The sequence below is a fragment of the Natator depressus genome, chromosome 17 (assembly GCF_965152275.1).
Source record: "Natator depressus isolate rNatDep1 chromosome 17, rNatDep2.hap1, whole genome shotgun sequence".
Classification (NCBI taxonomy): Eukaryota; Metazoa; Chordata; order Testudines; family Cheloniidae; genus Natator; species Natator depressus.
This window is the reverse complement of record NC_134250.1, coordinates 4,861,569-4,876,444: the sequence shown is the minus strand read 5'-3', so window position 1 is coordinate 4,876,444 and position 14,876 is coordinate 4,861,569. Positions and strand designations below refer to the sequence as shown.

Genomic DNA, 14,876 nt, shown 5'->3' with positions numbered 1-14,876 from the left:
CAGCAGAATTTGTTTATTGCAGTTTGTTGCATGTCTAAAATAGTCAACAGCACTCAAAACTGTAATGGCTTTGCAGGTCACTCATAAGGAGATGCATGCCACATATAAAGGCAAAGAAGAATGTTGTTCTATGCATACTGACCCCTTCTGCTTTCTTTATCTGCTAAATATATCACAGTCGTTCCAGTGGATTCATGAAGGAGGCAGGCCTCAGTCAAAATGTCACTGCAAACTTTATTTTCAGTGAGTATTTATGATTAAGAACTTTTGTTCCATCAGGAGTCCACATGCTGATGCAGCTTCCCTCTTCCTAAGGGCTTTTTGGCTGATCAGGGATGTCAAGTTAACTCCAAAACAAACAGCCTGGTGTAATCACTCCATGTCTCTCACAAATGCAGGAAAAAAATTCACAGCTCTCTCTCCACAGTTTAAAAAAAACATCAATAACAAAATCCCAACAGCTGGTCTAGTTTGTTCATTGTTTGCAGAGGATTAGGGAGTAGAAGGGAGGTTTCATGCTGCCAAAGTTATATCTACACACTGATATTATGTGCAAGACAAAGTCAAGCGAGCAGATAACAGAAGTGGTGGTGGTGGAAGTCACATTGCAGCAGACAGAAAGATAAAGTTGAACTGCTCCCTGGGGTGGGTGGTGGAAGTCATCCTCTTTGTTTTGAGCCCTGAAGGTTCCCCTTCAATTTCCCACCATCTGTCAGGAGGAGAGCTAAAGGGAGATCTTCAGAAAGGAAAGGGGTGCTTCAGTTTTTAGTAGGGAGATCCTGCTTTGGGAGGCAGAATGGTCCAATGGATGGGGCCAGGGAGTGGGAGGCAGAAGATCTTATTCTTAATTAGTTTTATTACTGTAATGCCTAGTCATGGACCAGAACGCCATTGTGCTAAGTCAATGGTTGTCAAACTGTGGGTCGGGACCCCAAAGTGGGTCACGAACCCGTTTTAATAGGGTCGCCAGGGCGTTGTTAGATTTGCTTGGGCCCAGGGCCAAAGCCTGAACCCCACCACCCAGGGCCAAAGCCCAAGCCCCACCGCCCAGGCTTTGGCTTTGGCCCCCTCACCTGGGGCAGTGGGGCTTAGGTGGGCTCAGGCCTCAGTCCCCCATCTTGGGGTCATGGAGTAATTTTTGTTGTCAGAAGGGGGTCACAGTGCAATAAAGTTTGAGAACCCCTGTGCTAAGTGCTGTACACTGGCTTGCCCAAAGTCACACAAAACTTCTTTATGCATCAGTTTCCCCACCTGCAAAGTTTGACCTGTGTTTTGTTTTGTTTTTTAAAATACAGGTACTCTACTCCCTCCAGCCTGGTGTGATCCCACCCTGCTGGCATCAAACACCACCGCTATGCATTTCATAGAATATGGCATACCATGCGTGAGGTCAAAAGAGCTTAGAAGTGCAAGAACACTGTTCCCACCCCACTATCTTATTTAGTGAAGCTTTTTGAGGTCTATGGATGAAGAGAGCTGTAAATGCCAAGTACAGTCTTTTATTATCCATCAGTCTCCAAATTGCTCTTGAGGCTGATGTCACCAGACTGACATTTTGATGCTACATGACATCCTGTCAAAAACACAGTGTAGCGCTGCAGCATACTGATCACATGGGGAGGGAGGAGTTTGTCAGAAAGGTGACCACCCTACTGACGGCTGACCTAGAACCGTTGTAGTATTCCTGGGCCCTACCAAACTCAGATTCCACTTGGCCACTTGGTTCAACCTGAAATAGATTCTCAAATATAAGATGCAGTAGGCACACTTGGTAAATTTACTAGCCTGTACTTTCACTTACCTCTGTTTGTTCTCCCAGTGGAAGATTAAACGGATGGTAGCAGCATGTCCCCAGCTTTCCCCTGAGACAAAAAAAAAATCCCACATGCTGCTTTATTGTTTCCTACAATGCATTAGCATCAATAAATTTAACAGCAAATAAAAAAAAGTCATTCCTCCACAAAGATGATTAAACACACAAACAAAAAGTGATCTGACTTAATACCCCCAGAAATAAGTGTATAAGGATCTCTTAATTATTTTACCAGTTTATAGGGTCAAGGAATAAAATCTACTCCCCTGGATTTTTGTGTGTGATTTTAAGATTGAAGCAACACATTTATATTCAGAAAAAGGTTTTATATACATTTAGCAAGAAGACAGACACTCGTGATAGCATGAAAGTATGACTAAGAGGAGCTTTCCCATCTTTAGAGAAAAAAGTATAGTGGTTATATGGCAGCATTTAAGTTCAGGGCAGCTATAATCTGGCTCTCAATTCTATTTGTAAACACACAAACTTTGCTATTTTCCTCCCAAAATCTTGGATCATAAGAAGGGAATATTATGACCATTAAAGTGCTTAAGACTGTTATGCTAAATCCTCCATTTCTGAGACCCCTCTTCTGACTTATTCAAGAAGTAGAGTAGAATGCTCAGAAACTTGAGAAATTGGGGCAATTGCCCCATTTCAAGGGAAGGTTTCAGAGTAACAGCCATGTTAGTCTGTATTCGCAAAAAGAAAAGGAGTACTTGTGGCACCTTAGAGACTAACCAATTTATTTGAGCATAAGCTTTCGTGAAAGCTCAAAGCTTATGCTCAAATAAATTGGTTAGTCTCTAAGGTGCCACAAGTACTCCTTTTCTTATTCCAAGGGAAGTAATCCCATTATTTCTGTTTACATCCGACCACAAGCTGAAATGTGAATCAATTTACAGATAGCACCAGCAGATGTTTTTCTTTATATGTTCCAGGAGACATTCTTAGTCAGAAGATGGATTGGATTTTAAAACAGTCATCTGGTTAAGTACTGCAAGCATCCCCTATTCATCCCAACGCAACCCCATCACTTCTGAGTCGAGCTAGTATATTTGTCTGTCTCTGACCTGTCACCAGTCCCACCCCATCACATCTTCATTACTGCACACAGAATGGGGAAAGCAATATAACTCTGAAAAAAGATCCTCAAATTAAATAGCTTAATACATCTAGGCCCTCAAGGCACCTTGCCGGACCCCACTCCGTCATCTCTATGCCAAAGCAAGATTTAAGGTTATGTTTCTTGGACATGGTCTGAACTGGAGGTCAGAACAGGAGTTTTTCAAATGGGTGCAATTTCCATTTTAACAACATTTCCATGCATATTTAATTAAAAAATGACAAAATGAGATGCTTCTGAGTTAAACTGGCTGCAGATTAATATTGGACCTAAAGGATAAGTATACCACATAAAAATGTCTAGGGACACCCAGCTTAGCTCTCAGCAGTAGGAAAGAAAGCTGCCCCCTTCCCAGAATGCTCCTGACCTAGTATCTTGCAGCATCTGGGTTTTAGTCATAATTTAGGGCTTCCCTTCCACTAGGACACTGAACAACACTTTAGGGATTAAAGCTCTTGTGAACTCTTGAGATTTTCTAGGGCCTACTAATCAATGAAACAACATTCAGTGTGGGAGACAGAAGACAGACAACCAGAGGCAGCAGGGCTGAAAATCACTGACTTAGATACAAATAGATTAGATTCTACCAAGCCATCACTCTTTGGCTGTAACCAACATTTGAGGAACAAGTTTACTTTAGCCTCATTGTGAGACCATTGCCATAGATGTACCATCTACACAATGGTTCTCAACCAGGGGTACAACTACCCCTGGGGGTACACAGATGTCTTCCAGGGGGTACATCAACTCATCTAGGTATTTGCCTAGTTTTACAACAGGCTACATAAAAAGCACTAGCAAAGTCAGTACAAACTAAAATTTCATACAGACAATGACTTGTTTATACTGCTCTAATACACTGAAATATAAGTACAATGTTTATATTCCAATCAATTTATAATTATATGGTAAAAATTAGAAAGTAAGCACTTTTTCAGTAAGCAAGTAGTTTTTAAGTGAGGTGAAACTTGGGGTACACAAGTCAAGTCAAACTCCTGAAAGGGGTACAGTACTCTGGAAAGGTTGAGAACGACTGATCTAGAGGGCCTTCAAATCACTCTCCTAATTCTCTACTGCAACACTTAAAATAGGTGGATCTACAGAGTAAATACAAATCAAATTGCACACAGCCTTGTGCCACTTCATAATCCTCAGCCTCTGAGCTACACTTGCTTAAAATTGAAATGTGGCTGAGCAGAGGCCCTCTTAGCCTGAATATTTCACCAGCTGAGGACAAACCTTCACTGTAGCAGAAGATGCAATTTAGTTTAACAAATCTATATGGCTGCACACATATTTAGGGCAGACATACAGTTTATGTCTTCTGCAGTGGGGAGGCTATGTCACATCAGAAGATCCTTAATTTCAAACTGTGCACGAGACAGTTTGACACACCTTGGGAATATCACCTAAATGGACTCCTTCCACATTCTTCACTGTCCCTATGATCCAGTAAACAGACCAGTTTTCCAAACACTGGCTGTAAAACAAGGTTAAATCTATTAGCTTTAATTCATTTTGTGGGCAGAAAGGCTGCCAAAAATAATGACTACAGCTGAGAGCAGGAGGTAAAGATGACAAAGGGTCAGATACTGAAAGCAAGGTCTTTATCTGCATGCACAGTTCAAAATCCAATGTTGTCCAGGGAGATGCCTTGTATTTGTTCATTTTATCTTACTTCTGTCCCAAACGGTTCAAGGGCTGAAAATACATTGGGAACATCTTTCCCTCCCGCCTCCCCCTGCCCCCTTGAATAATCAAGAGAATCATTACTTGATTCACAGAAGGTGAAGCTGTATGCAGAGAATGTTTCCCCTTCTAACTGCAACATTAAATATAATATTAAGTTACAACATAAACCAAGAAAGACAGGAAATTTAAAGCTTAATTAGGCCAAATCTCCATCCTTCCAGCAAACTGTTCCAGTCTGCCCTATAAGCACAGTAGACAGTCCCATACAGATCATCCTGCTTATGGGATAGAGTGATTTGTATGGGTATCTTTCCTCTGCTTATAGGATAAATCAAAGTAGTGTGTCCCATACAAAATCTCACCACCTTTTCATGATTACACAGGGTGAAGGACAGGTTATCTGATGGTTCCAATGTGTGCACCAAATCTGAAACACTTTTGGAAACTATTAATGAGTACAGTTTCAAAGGTTTACTTTGCCACTGTGTTTGAATATATTTAGGGGTGGGGATAGGAAGTTCTCAGGCAATTGTAGGGAAAGAAAATGAAAGCGTGGTGGGGCCATTAGCCCTTATGTCTTTGTGGGACATGCTTCGAGATATTAGCTTCAGATTCTGCAAACTAGCTACTGTACCCATTTAGTATAGATTTGCTGCTCTATTATCTCCCCTCAAGAAGCAATTCAGTCAAATTCAGGAGTCCTAACAAAGCTAATTTCAGGTTTTAGTATAAAACATTACTTGGAGTTAAAAAAGGAGAGGGGAAAAAGGCTCGAACTGGTAACATTCACAATCTGCAACTTAAAATATTATAAAAATCGCTTTCAAAACAAAATTGTAAACAAATAAAAAGTAAATCCTTTTTTAGGCTGGGATCTCAGATGCCATATTTGATCTTATAATTTGTTTTAAAAGTAGCAACTGAGGCCTGTAGTGAAAACAACATGGCTTGTTGTATTTCAGGTCTCTCCAGCAGCAGCAGCAGATCATCTCAGGTTCAGGTAATTTTACTGCCAATGCTCAGCATTTTCCTGCAGCCACAGAAATTACAGCCAACATTTTCAGGTTTTTGTTCATGAAAAACAAACATTCAAAGGATAATGTAATTTTCAACTTGCTGGCTAAACACCTACCTAAAGCAGGTACCAACATTGACTGACTTTGTCCAATCCTTGTTGTCATTTGATTTGTCAAAACTACCTAAAAAAAAAAAAAGAGAGGGGGGAGCAGGGGAAAGAGAAGAAAAAAAGAAAAATACAGGGAAACTGTCATGTAAGAAAATAAAAAACTGATTTTCCAAGTCTGCATCAAGAAAAGCTATATTAATAATCTAATGCTGCCATTATTACTCAAGCAAGACTCCCACTGACTGCAATGGGACTTTTGCACAAGTAAAGAGAGGCTGGGAACATTTACGGTATCACTATCCAAAGCAGATTAGTAGAACTCTGCAAAAATATTTTAAGTCTCCTAGGGAGAGGGGATTGCTCTCATTCAGGACTGCAACTATAAAGCTAAACCTTCTTGTCATCCTAGATGCACAAACATCATACAAGCTGTTACGTTACACAGACATCCAAACAGTAGTTAGCACAAATTCTATTATTCACATGCATAGGCCCTTTGGCACAGGGGCAGACATCACCCAGTGTACCATAAACGTACACAAAGTGTGCATGTGCTCAGCAATTAGCAGAATCCCTGCAGCTCCTAGTCTAAAAATGCGCAAGTAGGTACAATACAAAGCAATACGCAGGAGAACAGACAGAGTGGGGGAGTGTTGTTACAGCATGAATCTTTGTAGGCGGCTCACAGACAGTCTAGATTAGATTCCTGGTAGAATGGAGGTAGTGGTGGGGAAAGAGATAAAAAAGGAGCAAGGGAGGTAACAGCTGACTTGATACACTAGATTTGGTAATTTTGCAGATATTCTTCATTGTAATGTTCATTTCAGTTTACTGAAAAAACCAGCACTTATCCCAAACCCAAGGTCTTTCAGTGTTTGGTTTTATTACTGCTGTGCAATTCTTGCCTGACTAGTTAATTCATTAGACGACTTCCTATACATTGTGATTTATCATTTCTTTAGGAAGGGATGTTTGTGCTGTACCGCTTCCCTGTTCAATAAAACAAAATATATATGTATCATTTGGGTGAAGGAAAGACCTATATGATTAAAGCTATTCTCTTTCAAGTTCACGAGACAGCTAATGTATGGGCTGGATGCGAATATGAGAGAAAACTGTACAAAATACAGTCACATAATACATGTATCCCCTGGTGCGTACATATGAAGGAAAGCCCTTCATAATTCATGTGTGTGGCTTACTGTCATCAGCAGGCACAAATGTGTTACACTGGCAGAATGCAGTTATGCTCTTTTCCTTCCTGTGGTTATCTAAGGAAACACAGGGGGAGGATTTATTTTTAGCAGTACAGACAAAAGCCAATTGCATGACAGCATTCTAGATGACAAGGAATCAAGTCAACTGGAAATTGTGTGGACAAGCACCATTTTGAGACTGTGGAAGCTTTAATTCCTGAACAATGCTTCCCTGTGTTGTAAGGTCTCAAAAAACACACCTATATTTAGCTGTAGCTCCTGAGTGCCATCTGCTGGCTAGATGGCTGCACATTTGCAGACTTTCATACTGAGCTAAATGATGCAGAAACAATCTACAGGCAGGAAACTATGAGTTTCCATGGATGCCAGAGCAATGAGCCAAACCACAGCAAAGAAAGTGGTTTTCCTCCCTCGATGTGGTCCTTTCATGAAAACAGTGGTTATTGCCAAACCAGTAGGCCCAATCTAAGACAAATTAAGGATTCCTAGTTTATTTAAATGTGCGCACACATGTGGGGAGAAGCTGAAGGAAGGCACAAGCTCTAGCTCTCCTTTTTCCAGGTGTTTTTAATAAGAGAAGCTACCAGTGACAAAAGACCAGTTCAGCTGGGCAGAATTAAACATCTGTGAAAAGAACTTCACTTTAAGTGATGTTTCACTGTAACAGAAAACAGCTGCCATGGGAAAACATTCCCTCTTGACCTTACTGATGGTGGTAGACCCTCTTCTGCACCCCCTCCATCTCTACAAGGTATAAGCACCACTTTGGTCCTCTCAGATGGAGAGGGCATGGTCAGCTTTGTGTGTCTTTGCCCCTTCCCTCCACAGGTTAGCTATATTGCTATTAACAGGTGGTTGTTAATATCCAGCTACTGTATCTGTTAACAGGCGCAAACAAGCTTTAGCTGCATGCCTGCAGTTTTATTTTGCTGTTTTCAGGCAGCAGATAACCGCATTAGTAGTGTCCTGTTGTGTACTTTGCATATTGTAAAACTGCATCTCCTTTGACTCAACCTCACCCCCAAACTCACAGCTAACTTATGGGCATTTGCTATGCTGATCAACTGTTGGGCTAAGCCATTCAGAAGCCGCGTTCGCAGTGACAGGTCCTCAAAGTCATGGCGAAAAGGAAAGGCAATTCCATCCACAATAACCAATCGGACCTAAACATAGAAAGCAAAAAAAAAATGGTGTTAAGCTTGTATCCTATAAACTAGTGATGACATCTGACAGAATATTTCAAGTGCGTCAGAATCTATTTCATATAAAATAAATAAAGTCTTACATTTGCTATCTATATGTGCCCAATAACACACTAAGATAAAAAGCTGGACAAAAGTAGTGATTGAGAATGGAAACTGAGAAGAGAAAGTTAAGCATCAGTTGTTACTTTTCAGCCTACTCAACTTGAACTCCTATTATTTTAATTTCACCCTCACAAAACAACAGGATGAACTTCACTGTTAAAGTAACTCATCAAGGTACTGATGCTGTAAGCAGAGATCAAGCTTGGAAACATGGATTTTAACAGAAATTTACAGATATACTAGGCACTACGCTATGGAGTTCAGTGTCTGTCTCCCCTGTAGATGTTTGCTTTGCTGAACAGTTTCTTTTGGAGCGTGCATTAGCTAAAACTAGAAAACAAACACTGCTACAGGCTCATCACCATCCATAGCAGATGAGGATTTTGATTTATTCCAGTTTCATTTGCAATAGCTGTTATGGTCAAAATTGCTTCAAGTATAGGAGGGAGACCTGGTAGTCTTGTATTGTTCAAGTGCCTGGTTGCTAAAACAGCACAATCATGGGATTCTGCAAATTCTTGCATTACTGGGCAAGGCAAAAGCTTGAAAATGACAATGGGAAAACCTTGTTGTTGCACTATTGATTTAACACATCACTGGAAAATAGCTTTAGGGCTGGAACGTACAAGCCTGCAGCAAATGTCACTTTGGGAAATGGCACTGGGAATCCGACAGGAAAGAAGAATTTGAAATGGGAGGTGGAGCTGAAATCATCAGAATTAAAACAAGACCCTCTTGCTTTCTCTCATTTTTCCCCAGGGATTCTCTTTCACAAGATTCTAAGTGTCTGTCTGGTGCCTCATATTGGCTATAAAATTCACTCCTGCCCTTACAGGAATGAGCAAATCAGTTTAACAGTACAATAATCCAGTAGACTAGAAAGGTGAATTGTATTATCCCATTTACATGCCTATCAGATTGATACTGAGGTATGACGGTAATTTACCAGATTTATTTCTATTGCATTTGTTACAAAATTAGCAGCACTGTGGGTTTAAGGCACTCAAAATAGACAATAACCTAATCTTGATAACAGTTGCCCTGTCCACACCACGGCAAACCCATTCAAGCTGAAGTTGTTTTTATGACTATAAATCATAGTCTTCTCTTTAGTGTAGACAGTACCTATGGAGGTAAATTACACTGCTGCCCACCACGGCTATCTGAAAAAAGGATCCATGTCATTCATAATACAAAATAAAGTTAGGAGCTGTTCTGGAGTTCCCAGACTGTCTCTTAGCTCTGAGGCTGCATGGAGAGATTGGGCCAGTTTTAACACAAAATGGCACTGCCACTGTCTGTTAGGTCACATATTAGGCTGCAGAAAGAATCACCAGAGTGTCTTGTAGTTCCCAACCATCAGAATATCAGATTCAAAGCCAAGCATCACTAATCTGCACAGATGGCACAACAGAATGGCAGCCCTTTGCTACTGTGCTAATGAGGCTGTGCGCTCTCCTGGGTGGCCAGCACAACAAGGCAGCTTTAGTACCTGGCAAAGAGAGGGCAATACCAGAGGCAAGTACACTCTGAGCACAACTAAAACTAAAAAGATCATCCAAAAATGGAAAATGAAGTATTAGACACAACCTGTATCCTGGATAACATTCCTAAACAATAGTCATTTGTACTCTGTTACACGGAGTCACAGAACAGCTTGTTGGGGAGAGATTTGCCCTGAAGAATCTAAAAATCTTGAAAGGAGGTGGAGGAAATCTGCATTACAATACTGCTACACTCAGAACCTAGGCAACTATTCAGCAGTTGTCCACTATACAATTAAGCTGCATGCTCAAGTTGCTCATAGCAACAGAAAAGAGTCAGCCTCTGGCTGCCAAGATGCTGATGGGTTCTTTTGGTGATGGATTCTGTCCTTGGAGGAGAAAACTGGCACTATGTCATCCTGGCATCGTTACATCATGTTGATGAAGTGCAAACATGACCTAGAGATACATTTTCCAAGGGCATCTGTTGCACTAAGAATATGTAGTATTTGTGGTGTGGTGCCTCAAGAGTTGTAGCATTAGGATGGAGATTAAGCAGGTTAAAAGGAAGGAAATTATTAGGAAGAGGAAATTGGTAGCAAGAGTTGAGAGAGAAAAAAGAAGCACAAATTTTTACATCTGAGGTTTGGCAGCAGCCAAGTCTCAGTTCCCAGGTTCATGGTCTGCTTGGAACCTCAGATGGATAGACCTTTTCTCATGCCAATGAACAAACCCTCAATGTCTTCAATACATCTCCAAATACGTAAGGCATATTTCATCTAAGTCTGCAGTTAGCCTTACCTTTGAATGCTCTGAAAGGAAGTCTGGGAGCAGGTAGACCTGTGCTAGCAGCTCTGTGTAGTCATGACAACGGAAGTAATAGATATGAGAAAGAATACTTTCAAGGGAGAAAGTCTCCAGGGATTTTTGAAAGTCTGGGGGGGGGGGGGAGAGAAAAAAAAATCTGTGCTCAACACATTATTACTCTCATCATTCCTCCAACTCCTGTCTCCAGCACCTAACAACAAAAACAACATTTGAAAATTTGTAAAACAGAAAAAGGAAGTTATCGGTCAACAATTAAGAGTGGAAGGAAATTTCCTTTCCATCTGGCTTGAAACTGGGCAGCACAATCACCTTCTAGAAATTGTATCAGAAGCGGTCTCAGGATATGCACACACATTCACTGAAACCTGCAGAGAAGACTGCTGCAAAAATGAAAACTAAGTTTAAAAAAAAAAAAAATTTGTTCAGTAATGTAACTGTCAAGCCAGCTGACCAAAATGACACTAGTCAAAATTAACCAGACAATATTTAATGTGTGGGTACTAATTCATGTGATATAGGTGTTCCCTCAGATCTGTTAAACATCACCAAGTTCTTTGCTCAATGTGGTCCTAATATTCATATGCCAAGGCTGCTGGACCTGACACCTTGACAACTTGTCCTCCTAGCTTTCTATATGCAAAATAAAGCTTTTAAAATGTAATACAACTTGCCTACGTTTAATTAGTTTCGCACATACACCAGTATAAGAATGTTAGCCTATCATACTGAAAGGAACACAGCTTGGTAATATACCTTCTTCCTGATGTGTTTCAGCAATAAGCTGGCAGTGCTGAACACAGGCAGTTGCAATGTCTACCACTCTGTCTACCATAAAGCTTCCCTCTGTATCAATGAAAACTGCTTCTCCAGCAAGCCCCCCAAAACATTCTGGAATCTGCACATCTACTGCCAGCTGCATACTGTCAGAAGAAACAAAAAGAGTTAAAGATAGAAGGATAATTAAATAATAATATGTTATTGTCTACAATCCCCCACTCCCAATTTATCTCAAAAGTGACAGTTAATTCTGGTGAGGGGTAAACTGAGCAGGAGATATTACCAATACCAAGATATTTCTGTAATACACCATGGAATCTGGGGTTGCAGCAAAAACAACAAGAATAAAAGGACTTTGATCCTAGTTACATTCAGTATTATTAGATTCCTAGTTGAACAGAGGTAATATAAAAATACCATAACTGGGTTTTCCCAACACCTGGTGCTCCACAGATCTCTGTGATTTTTGTTAGTTGCACACCACCTCCCAGAATATCATCTAGCGCTGAACAGAAGGTGATTATGAAGCCCTGTGATTGTTCTTGTTCCAAGAGTTCTAGTGCTGTGCACTTCCCAACAGCTTCAGGTTCACCAGCAGTCTTTGTTGCATTACTGTGACATTCTCTTCTTACAATTTGCAAGGTTTCTAGTGCCTCCTCTTTAGAGATTCCAATTTCTGAAAAAATAAAAGCATGGGACAGTATATTTTTTACAAACAACAGGTCCCAGTATAAATAGAGAAGACAGTTTCTGCTGGATTTATAGGCTCTGCAATTAGACCAGTTAAAAAGACCTGCCAAAAAGCATTAATATTTTTGGATTAATGATAGAAACAGACTACTCATGCTTACCTATTTTCATTCTTTGGAATTAAAAACTAGTGGCCTGATTTTTAGAAGTACCAAAGACTCACAAATCCCACTGAAGTCAATGGAAGCTGCAGGCACTCAGCCCCTCTGAAAAATCAGATCACAAATTTCTTCTTCCAATCACTTAACACCAGCTTTCTTTAATATTCATTCTCTTTTGGTGATGACAGGATTTTTTTTTTCAGAAGATAAATGTTCATATCATGGCCAGAAAAGAGACTGACTACTGGTTTCTATCCCACTAGAAGCTCATCATACCAACATGACACCCACTAATAAGATCTGCAGGAGCTGAACCAAACACAAAGGAAGTGACTCCAACAGCAATTAATGTGGTTTGTTCAAGTTCAGGTGGGAGTGTGCATGCCAAAGAAGGGACCTCCAAATGAGAGACGAGAAGTGACCTATGTCATAGATTTCGATGGGACCTGGGAGGACAAATTTCCTGTTGTCACATCATCAGGGACTAATGTAGTAAGTTACTGCTCACTTGAAAAAACACATCTTCTGGTTAATGGGTTCAGAATCACAGGTAATAAAGACAGGTTTCAGAGTAGCAGCCGTGTTAGTCTGTATCCGCAAAAAGAAAAGGAGGACTTGTGGCACCTTAAAGACTAACAAATTTATTTGAGCATAAGCTTTCGTAAGCTACAGCTCACTTCATCGGATGCTCTAAGGTGCCACAAGTCCTCCTTTTGTTTTTACAGGTAATAAAGTAGTTTTAACTAAATGACAGTGACACCTAGTGGTCATAAGCAGCAAATAACACAGAAGCATATTCAAGGGCCTAAGACTATTTCAAATCCAAGTGAAGTTATACACAGTAATGGAACAATGCAAGATATATTAATATTTCTGATAAACTGCCCACCAACTAAAAGATATATTTATTTCACTTTGATCAGAGAAAAGATAAAAGCTGAGATAATATATTTCATACATTTATCTTAGTGGATTGGAAGATCTATTCTAGTTTCTTGTGATCTTTACCTTTGTAACCAATTTCACACCCCTTTACTTGCTTTAGAACAGTGGTTCTCAAACGTCTGTACTGGTGACCCCTTTCACATAGCAAGCCTCTGAATGTGATCCCCCTAATAAATTAAAAACACTTTTTTATATATTTAACACCATTATAAATGCTGGAGGCAAAGCGGGGTTTGGGGTGGAGGCTGACAGATTGCAACCCCCCATATAATAACCTTGCAACTTCCTGAGGGGTCCCGACCCCCAGTTTGAGAACCCCTGGTTTAGAACCTGAGATGTGTATGTGTGGGGGTAACCTGTTACAGCTCTCCTTTCTCAGTGTCTCGTTTCCATTTAGTTCTCAGCAAAAGCAGGATCCTCTGTCAGAGTCAGATCCTTTTTACTGAGATATAGGTAAAAAAAATTAAACATGGGAAAATGTTTTGCTTTCACTTCTTCAGACTTGTATGAAGACTGGATGAGATAAGACCATCCTCTCAGGGAGTCCAACCACAATACTTGAGCACTGCTGAAGTGAAGTGCTTTATACACATGAACCAATTAATTAAACTAGCCAGTTGTTAAAACCGCATTCTTACCAGCAAGGTGTTAGCCTGGTTTCCCATGTAGGCAGGGGAGCTCTGTTAATAATCAATTCTCAAAATCACAGAACAGACTGGGGGAATTGGGGGAGGACATTGAAAGGAGCCCCAAGAAAAGCCCTAGGATAGGGTGACTGAAGATGAAACCTGGGCTGTGGTGTCTGGGGATGGAACAATGAGGGGAATCCCAGCCTGTGGGCCCTAAGAGAGGAAGCTCCCAAGACGAGAGAAGTGGGGAGGTCCTTGGCTGGAGGGGTGCTTGGGGGTGGCTCAGGGTGACACCTGGTCTGTAGAGAAGGGTCTTGGGGAGGACGAAAATGTGCCTAGAGGGTAAGGAACATAAGTGCTGGCACTAGAGGTGCTGCTGTACCCCTGGATTGAAGTGGTTTCCATTAGATGAAGTGAGCTGTAGCTCAAGAAAGCTTATGCTCAAATAAATTGGTTAGTCTCTAAGGTGCCACAAGTACTCCTTTTCTTTTTGCGAATACAGACTAACACGGCTGTTACTCTGAAACCTGTCATTATATACAGGGTTTACAATTTGGCTCTCAGCACCCCCACTATAAAAACTGTTCCAGCCAGCACCCCTGGTAAGGATTTAGAGGTCTTGGGGAGAAAACGCCGGCCTGGGGGTGAGAGAGGCTCGTTGGGGGCGCAGATGGGACTTTAGAAGAAGCTACAGAGTGAGTAGACGGTCCGGGTCTGCTGGGAAGGGGCAGTCAGGGCGTGTGCAGGCCTGGGCTGGGGAAGAGCAGGGGCAGTAGGGGTGCGAAGGGAGAAAGCACCGCCGCTGAGCTGGAGCTAGAGACGTGGGGTCGGCGCCCTTGGGGGTCGGGGGTGAAACCAGACCCCTCCCCCAATGGGTCTCAGTCCGGTACCTTTGCTGAGCTCGCAGGGCCCGATCTCCAGCAGCTCCTGGGCCGTCTGGAAGCCGGCTCCGATGAGCTTAGCTCTGAGGCCGGGGGCTAGGGGAAAGCTGCCCACATCCCGCTGCATGGTCCCCAGGCTGCGCCCAAAGCCTCCAGAGCTCTAGGCCTGGGCTCGGCTCCGCCCCGGCCCGGCCCGCCCC

The 14,876-nt window shown here is 41.6% G+C and overlaps 1 protein-coding gene across 3 annotated transcripts in view; it reads right to left on the bottom strand.

Annotated features, from left to right (window-relative positions):
- RAD51C (RAD51 paralog C) overlaps positions 1–14,876 on the bottom strand; it is a 20,521-nt gene extending 5,645 nt beyond the window's left edge. Inside the window, exons 1-7 of one of the 3 annotated variants that reach the window (XR_012642228.1) lie at positions 14,686–14,876; positions 11,788–12,046; positions 11,347–11,513; positions 10,567–10,700; positions 8,006–8,137; positions 5,764–5,826; positions 1,802–1,862 (exon numbers count right to left, since the gene is read on the bottom strand). Coding sequence is in view for 2 of the 3 variants with exons in the window: in XM_074974623.1 (XP_074830724.1) it covers positions 1,802–1,862; positions 5,764–5,830; positions 7,994–8,137; positions 10,567–10,700; positions 11,347–11,513; positions 11,788–12,046; positions 14,686–14,803 (950 nt within the window). In the remaining variant the exon portion in view is untranslated. Of the gene's footprint in view, positions 1–1,801; positions 1,863–5,763; positions 5,831–7,993; positions 8,138–10,566; positions 10,701–11,346; positions 11,514–11,787; positions 12,047–14,685 lie in introns of all 3 variants that reach the window. The other 2 variants (XM_074974623.1, XM_074974624.1) reach the window with 2 other exon arrangements.